Here is an 8,893-nt window from a genome sequence, read left to right on the forward strand (position 1 = left end):
CTGGCATTCCCCTATATTGGGGCATATAAAGTTTGCAAGTCCAATGGGCCTCTCTTTCCATTGATGGCCGACTAGGCCATCTTTCGATACATATGCAGCATATTCTTAAATAGATGTCCATGCTGAAAGGCAAAGTAACACAGACCCCAATAGATCCTACTATACTACTGTACTCTTCTTTTGTAGTTTGGGCTCAAGAAAAAAGTATAGATTGCTGTGATGTCATTTTCTGTAACAGTGCCATCTTAATACATCACTATATCTAGTGAAACAAGGGAGATGGCAAAGATAAATGAGATTTTATCCTAGAAACACTAGAGAGTTAAACACTAGAGAGAAAAAGAGCCAAAGAGTCTCCCACTGAGACCAGACAAGGCTACTCAGGGGAATAGGATAAATAGGTAGACAACAGAGTCAGGGACAACCCCTGCTCCTGTTGTTGGGGAACCCACATGTGACCAAGCTATACATATGAGCAGGTGACCTAGGTCCAGTCCATACTTACTTCCTGGTTGGTGATTCAGTCTCTGGGAGCCCCCATGGGTCCAGATTAATTGACTCTGTTGGTCTATCTGTAGAGTCCCTATTTCCTTCTGATCCCTCAGTCCTTTCCCCAACTCATCCACAAGACTCCATGAGCTCCATCCAAAGTTTGACAATGGGTCTCTGCATCTGTTTACATCATTTGCTGGATGGAGCCTCTCAGAGGAGAGTCATGCCAGGATCCTATCTGCAAGCATAACAGAGTATCATTAATACTATCAAGGATTGGTTCTTGCCCATGGGATGGGTCTCAAATTAGGCCAGTCATTTGTTGACCATTCCCTCAGTGTCTACTCCATCTTTGTCATTGGATGTCTTATAGGTAGGACATATTTTGGGTCAAAGGTTTTGTGGGTGGGTTGCTGGCCTTATCCTTCTACTAGACCGTCTGACTGTAGGTGGCCAATATAGTTTCCATATCCCCCACTGTTAGGAATCTCAGCTAGACTTACTCCCCTAGACTCCTGGAAGTACAACCTGTTCCAGGTCTCTGGAATGTACTAGAGATGACCTCTTTTCTCCCCTGCTCTCCCTACACCCAATCCCCACTACCACCACCCGGTGCCCCTTGCTGTCTCCTCTCTCACCCAGTTTCCTTCCTCCATCAACCTCCAATGTCTATTTTACCTACCCTTTCAAATCTGTAGATTGTGGCTAGCATGGTTATCCTACATTTTATGGCTAGTATACACTTATAAGTGAGTGCATACCATGTAAGGTATGTCCTTCTGGGTCTAGGTTACCTCATTCAGGATGACATTTTCTAGTTCTATTCATTTGCCTGCAGAAATTATAATGTCCTCGTTTTTAATAGCTAAGCAGTATTCGTTGTGTAAATGCCCATCATTTTTATCAACATTTACTATGGGGAACTGGGATTCGGCACTAGATATTCACAGCAGGTGCAAACATTAAAGGGACACCAATAATTCTCACCACTAATAACACTTTCATACAATAGTTTAAAATAAAAATAATGCAAAAGCACCAATTATGAACCAAATATCAAAATTTGAAGGGCAGGATTGATTTGGTAGTGGCCTAAGATTCTGTGAGGTTTTGTGGAGTCAGGTTTTGGCAGTTTTCCTGAGCAGCATAATCCACTTGCAGTAACGGAAAGTGTCTGTTTTATTTTTCTCTTAATTGCAAGCAAGAGACTTGACCTAAGCTCTGTCAAGGGGATAGGGCAAGAAGTTTGTAGTTGATTTTCATTATACAACAAATGTCATAAGGGAGCCATCAGGGAAGTTCAATAGCCTACATCCTCCTCTCAAGCTGTCTTGTGGGATGAACCTACATTGTTATTCTAGAATTAACCTAGACTGTGAACCTGCAGACATTGGACAGCAATATTTAGGTTCTCTATCTCTAGAAGACACCTCTACAGTAACTAAGTATGTCTGCACCTTTTCCTTATACTGCCAGCTAATTTCTTTTTCTTTACTGTTATTCATAACTATCCTGTTCTCATAGAAAAAAATCCAATTAAATAGTCATGGGTTTTGTGTTTGTTTTTCTCTCTTTCTTTTGATCCCTACCACACATATCATAAACATACCAAGAAGGAGGTGCCTAGTTCTGGTCAAATGGTCTAAGTCACACTGGCTGTGCAGGGGCTGTGTTGAGTTTTTGTCAAGTAGGGGAAGGGGCTGTTGCAAGCAGAGCAGTTTTTTTTTAGTAGTACAGAGATGCTGCATTCCTCTCCGTTGTGCCCTAATTGTGCATGCATTTGTGATGAAAAAAACGTGAAGGAAGTAAAGCAAACAGCAAGTGCTAATGGAGTTCAGAAAAGACAAAAGATCATCAAGGGCCAGGATTGTGTTAATTATATGCTACAAGAGCCTGCAATTATAAACCCATAGATGAGCAAATAAATGCTGGTGGCTCAGCAGATGAGACCAAGAAGTCATTTCCCTATGGCCTTTGGTAAGTCCATGGCAGGATAAATGATTTCTTTATAAGTTCACTTAGCAATTTCACTAATATCATCAATGATCCCTCCCACTAGTCCATAGGATAACCACAGAATAAAGAGAGCAAGTAAACACCTTGGTTGGATTTCCATATTCATTATGTTCTGAGTCTGGGTGCTTATAACAAGAGAAACAGGACCTTCCATTGTGACTGGCTGACTCAGATTGCAGAAAATTGTATCTCCCCTGCATTTCTTTACTGGAGTGATGGTGACATGTATTCCAGCCACTAGATCCAAGGGACAGTTATTGGCATTGCTCTTCTCTCTGCAGAGATGTCTCAGGGGACATAACTACAAAGGACTAATCTGATAGCTTCTAGTATTAAACCCTCTGGAACTCAGGGCTAGGTAGTTTTCAAAGAGCATGATGTGCCTGGGGAGGAACTCTGTGCCCAGAGACTATCACAAGGGATTCATTCTTCAGAAGCTGCATAAACTCTACATGCTCAGTGCTTCAAGCTTCTCCTCCATTTCTTCACTGATAACACTTTATAAACTAAGAACTAATGATGATATAGAAAGTTTTAGGCTTAATGATGATCTAAAAATACCCAGAATATCTTAGGACTTCCTTGAAAGAGCCAGGAAAAATGTATTTTTCTCAGTAAAGAATCAGCTTTTAGAATGTAGCTTGGGTAGCACTTACTATTATTGTACTGACACATATTTTTACACACTACATGGCAGAATTCTAGGACTGCAATGAAGCTATTGACTGAAAAGCTTCAAAGATACACCTCCCTTTCACCCATCGCTTTCATTTTGCTATTTGCTTGTAAGAGGACTTAGTCAAGTAGGCTGTGTATTAGTCTTTGTTTCTTCTTGTTGGTTCATGTCCACAGGTATCAAGTGTTCTTACAATCATGAAAAAAAACATGAGTCAGAGAAGCCTTGTCTTTAACACCTGATCATCTAAAACTAACACATCAACAAGGAAGAAGTGTCACATTAAAGAGCAGAATTAAATGAACCTGCAATACCAGTAACTTATCTCTGGATTCAAAAAGCTTTGGGTGATAAATGATTAAGCATAGATAGCTAATCAATTCTTTATGAAAGGGCATTAGGGGTAGTCACCCCTAATGCCTATGCAGAAGAAAAACTGAGCACGTCCTTCTAAAACCCACTGTATTGCAACTTTTTCTGAACACTGAATTATTTCATTGAATAATATAATAATATTATATAGATATAAAGTTATTACAAAACTACAAGAAAGATTACAGAGTTCAGCTCTTAGCAAAGTACAAGGTCAGTTTTCATTGGTTTGAATGTATTATGGTATCCCCAAAGTGAATCATTTATCTTTAATTTAGCTGAATACAATATAGCTAGGCTGTTTTTAGGACACATATTGGTCAGCTTTGGTTCTGCTTTTCTCTAAATATGGCAAAACTGAACTATAAAAAAATGGTAACATCATTTTCTTGGTCTGTAGAGTCAACATCAGGCTGAAAATTGAATCAGTTTTCCTGGGAAAATAGGATATGGAGGTTACATCATTGTAGAAATGTTTTATATCCATTAACTACATTTTTTTGAAGATCCTGTGCTGGCAGTTTAGATCAGACACCAGCAATGATTTAACACAGAGATTCATGAGTTCTCTGAATACTTACAAACTCCAGATTATACAGTAAGAAAATAGCATTCCTTATATTTTCTGCATAAGGATAGTGTTCAATTGACTACAAATATTACAAAATGTTATTAGTCCTTATGATAGGCTAAGGTAGTTATATCTTTGTATTAAAGCTACAGTCTTAAATTTTATGAAAATACTTCTTAATTTCATATCCTATTTATATAACAAGTGGTACCACTACCTTAAACTAGAAAATGGTCTTTTATCCCCCCATGAAAGGAAGCCAGAGTTATTGTAATGTCCTCAGTGTTACCAGCTCTACAGCCTCATCATATATGCTCAACTCCCTGTATAATTTACTTGTATCCCCTAGGTCACTTCATGATCCAAGATAGCTATTGACGTACCATTCAGCATGTTGCTTTGAGTCTCTCATTAGCAGATGAAAGTAATCAGTAGGAGATAAATTATAAAAATCTTAGCTTAAACAACTTCCCTATCAGAAGCTCTTCCAGAAACCCTCTGCACAGGTCACATTGTACTAAACACTTTTATGGTGCCATATCTATTCTCAGCTGAGGTTAGGAATAAAGTCAATACGTGCATGAATAAATCTATAAATACTGTATGATGTAATAAGTATAAGCAATGGAAAATTTGATTTGTACTGGGACACAATGACAAAATGTCATGAAGTTGGGTTTTTACTTTACAATACAGTGAAATGATACTACCTGCATGATTGGTGTTCGAGTCTGCTAACTATGCATCTTTTTCTTCCTCTTGTGTCACCAGGCCGCCGGAACCTGTTTACAGCACTGTGAATAAACTGTGTGATAAGCCTGCTTCTCCCAGGCACTATTCCCCTGTTGAGTGTGACAAAAGCTTCCTTCTCTCAACTCCCTACCCCCACTACCACCTAGGCCTGCTCCCTGACTCTGACATGACCAGGTACTGCATGCGCTTCCTCACTTCATCTTCTCCGGTTGCATGTGCTTCCACAAGGATGGATGGGTGGAATTCGTCTCCGCCCACTTCTCTTGCACTCAGCACCTTCCTTGTGGAAAGATGTTCTGCTTCCATGGTACGATGGGAGAAATTAAGAACATGGCTTTTTTTTGTTCTTTCTGCTGTGCTCACTAAGCACCTCGGACATGATCATGTAGAGCTCCACGTGTTTAATAAGGAAATAATTATATTGTTCCAGCACCATTTTCTCCACTAGAGGGATGAAAGCGAACATTCACTGAGTATTTTAAATAATACTTAAGCAATGTTCACTATCCCTCAGATTCAATGATCTAAATATGTACACATTATTACTCTCATTTAACCTGTTAATTAGAATATTAAATTAAAGTCATCCTATAGCTGGCTCCCCGAGGAATTACCTGCTTTCTTAAGACTATAGAATTAATTGCTTCTCTCTAACCACAGTGAACATAAACAAAGTTATACTTTGCTACTTGTTAGGTTTTTATATATGCTGTCTTATTTAATTCATTCCTATGTATGTGAAAATACAAAAGTCAAGGAAGGTGAAGGGATTTCCCACAGCGTGATCTTGCCAATCAACATGCAGTTTAAATTTGACCTTAGCATGTTCTGAGTTTTTCTAGAACAACTTTGTAAGCAAACTCTACTAAGTCTAAAGATTGGACATGACTATACATAAATATCCTAAGCCATGTGTTTGAGGATGAAAATCCTGTGGTCCATTGTAGCCAGAATCACAGAGAAAGCAAGGTAGAAAACATAAAATCTAGTGATCTATGAGCAGCTTGTAGTTCAGGCTAGAGGGAGGGGCCAGTGGAAAGATTCCTATGCAGAGGGGCTGCTTATTTAATTATGTTTTCAGAATCAGTGTCTTCTGTTGTTAGGGCTGAGAAAATTCAGATTTCAGAGACATTCAAGATGAAAAAGAGTTAAAAGGACCTTCATTTTTAAAATATCTTTATCTTTTCATGTTTTAAGTAATCCACTTAACAGTCAATAGTCATCTCAGAGAATTAAATAACAAACTTTTAGTTGTAGGTAGAATTTCTAGAACTGAATAAGAAATTTTTGACTGTCCCATCCACTGGCCAAATTTTATGTATTTGAACTAATTTAAGTTTACAAATACTTCAGAGTGATTGATAAATGTTAACTAAATTCTACCTTTTTAACAATTTCCAAAATATCTATTTATTGGTGTAGTGACCTATACAGCTTAGAAGCTGCTCACTGCTAGAGGGAGAAAGGAAGACATGTAGACTGTAGCAGTCACTTCCTTATGGGCGGCTACACATGGGCAGCTCTGAACACTGAACTCTCCTTAAGCCAGGCATTGTGCTAATGTTCCTCTTTTGAATTATTTCTTCCAACTCTGAATCAAATTATGAAATAGATTTGATTTTGCTTTTCTAAGAGAGGAAATAAAGATTTCAGAAATTGCCTGATTTGTGTCAGATCATCCACTAAGTGACAGATGTGGGGTTCAAGTCCAAGGGGCAGATGACCTGGCAGAACAGGTGCCTCTGCAGCAATACAGGCATACTGTTGGAGACATCTTTGCTCACTGGAAAATCTCTTCATCGTTTATCTTTATCTTTTTCTCATCTTCATTTGTCTGCTTCACTGTCAAGTGTTGTGGTTTTGCTTCCTTTTGTTTTGTTGTTGCTATTCTTGTTTCTCTCATGGACGTGGGTCTTACATTGACTGTGATCCACTCCAGTGGGGATCTTAATTGATCCCTCCTTTAAAAAATTACCAATAAAGAGCTGTCGGAGTCTAACCATGGCATGAACCCATCAGACTTACTTCTCTTCTATCTATGCACTATAATCACTTTTTTGAAGACAAGGAAATATTTCTATGTTTTGCAAATCAAAGCATTGTGGTTAGTTCGGCATGTGCTTTTCAAATCACATGCCCTAAGCAATTTTTATTTGAACCCATCCCCAGAACACACCTCCTTTCCCAGGACTTTGGAGATTCTATTTTCTGCTCATTCTAATTCTGTCCATTCCCCCTTCTTTTATTTTGCCTCCATCTTCTCTTTTACCTTGCTAGGTGAAAATTATTCACATATGTATATGTACACCCATTCTAGAGGGTTTTTCAGCAATATACTGATGCCAAAAGTTTTGATTTAAACCCACTTGCCCCTCCTTCTGAATCTCCAGATTAATGAGTGGCATCAACACTGGCCATGTGGCTCAAGTCAAATACCTGAGCATAATACTTGGGATATTGGACTCCTCACCTCCCTCACCAAGTCCACCTTCAAGCCCTATTGACTCTATCCCCAAAATAACAGAAGTCTGTGTACCCTCCACCTCTATATGTGCCACCTAACTTCTTCATTGCTCTCACCACATCCACTGTCTGCCTCATACCTTATCTTGAATGTGGCTAAAGTGATCTGCTAAAATAAAACAGATCAAATCCCTCTCTCCTTTTGCATTAAGGATAAAATGCAAAGTCAGGCTCTGCATGATCTAGCATCTGCCTGCCTCTGGAGCACCTCATTTCCCTCTTCGTTTTGCTGACCACATTATTCACACGGGCACACATTTTATTCACAAAACACATTCCATCTCTAGCTGTCTCTTCCCACGTGCTTCTCACTTGAATGGAATGGCTTTTTTCCAATTCGCCTAATTAGCTTCTGGTCATCTTAGATCCAAGCTTAAACTGCATTTGGTTAGAGAAGCTCCTTGAAAGAAAAAATTGGTCCCTTATTATAATCTCCTCTTGCATGTGTGTACATATGTGTGTGCACACACGCGCACACACACACACACACACACATCAATAGCTCTCCCTGAAAATTTAAGGATCATATACTTTTATTTTAGAAAAAAATAAAAATAGAAATAAGATCTTCGACAAGCAAAATGGTAACCTACTTCTGCGCCAGGTTCCGCTCAAGCTTGCTTTACTCAGTTCATAACAACTGTGTCACACTATCCCAGGAATTCTTGAACTTACACATGGAAACAAATTACAGTGATGGCAATGCATTTTGTGTTACCTTTTTGCCTAAGTTACTTTAGTGCTCTGTGTCCACATTTCAGACCCTTTAGGCAACTGTGGGCTCCTCATGAAGACAGAGTGGTTTGTTCCGAGTTTACTTACTTCTCCACTGGGAAGTAACCTCTCCCACCAGATGTTTCTTAAATTGTAACTAATAATTCATGAGAATTGTTCAAAAATTCTGGTTCCACTTTCTGTACTGCATCTTAGTTTTCCACTATATCCTAGGGTCTTTTATGAAGGAATCCCATCTCCAGGCTAGTTACGCTGAGAAGCCCAATCTATTAACTTCCTTAGTTTCTGCTTTAATATTGCTCAAATATCACTGTAAAAAAATAACACTGAAACATGTTAAAAGATTCTGCCTAAAAAGAAATTAAAAGAATGTATATATCTATCCTTCCAACTTACCTGCTCTAAGCTCCAGCCAAATGCAAAATTCTGTACTATAACAATGTTTTACTGAGATATGTGCTGAAAAAAAATCAACTAAAATTGTTGGAGGAAAAACTGTGACCTTTAAACTACACTGAATGATGGGGTGTGGTTTTCAGGACATTTGAGAATGCCCCCAAAGTCTGTTTAAAAAGTCCATCAACATTGGTACATTAATCACTTCCTCAAACCTCAGATTAGGATTTAGCTCAGGGAAACTCAGCCTTTGAAACTATCATTACATTTTTTTTAATTTTTAATATTTTTATTACATATTTTCCTCAATTACATTTCCAATGCTATCCCAAAAGTCCCCCATAGCGCCCCCCACTTCC

The 8,893-nt window shown here is 38.6% G+C and overlaps 1 protein-coding gene across 6 annotated transcripts in view; it reads left to right on the forward strand.

Annotated features, from left to right (window-relative positions):
• Window positions 1–8,893, forward strand: part of Dlg2 (discs large MAGUK scaffold protein 2) — a 1,891,758-nt gene that overhangs the window by 1,465,964 nt on the left and 416,901 nt on the right. For 5 of the 6 annotated variants that reach the window (XM_029479404.1, XM_021169155.2, XM_021169152.2 and 2 more), the window contains one exon: window positions 4,899–5,054. The exons of the other annotated variant lie outside the window; for it this stretch is intronic. In XM_029479404.1, the coding sequence (XP_029335264.1) occupies window positions 4,899–5,054 (156 nt within the window). The remainder of the gene's footprint in view (window positions 1–4,898; window positions 5,055–8,893) is intronic. 6 annotated transcript variants of the gene reach the window in all.

This window comes from Mus caroli, chromosome 7 (genome assembly GCF_900094665.2).
Source record: "Mus caroli chromosome 7, CAROLI_EIJ_v1.1, whole genome shotgun sequence".
NCBI lineage: Eukaryota > Metazoa > Chordata > Mammalia > Rodentia > Muridae > Mus > Mus caroli.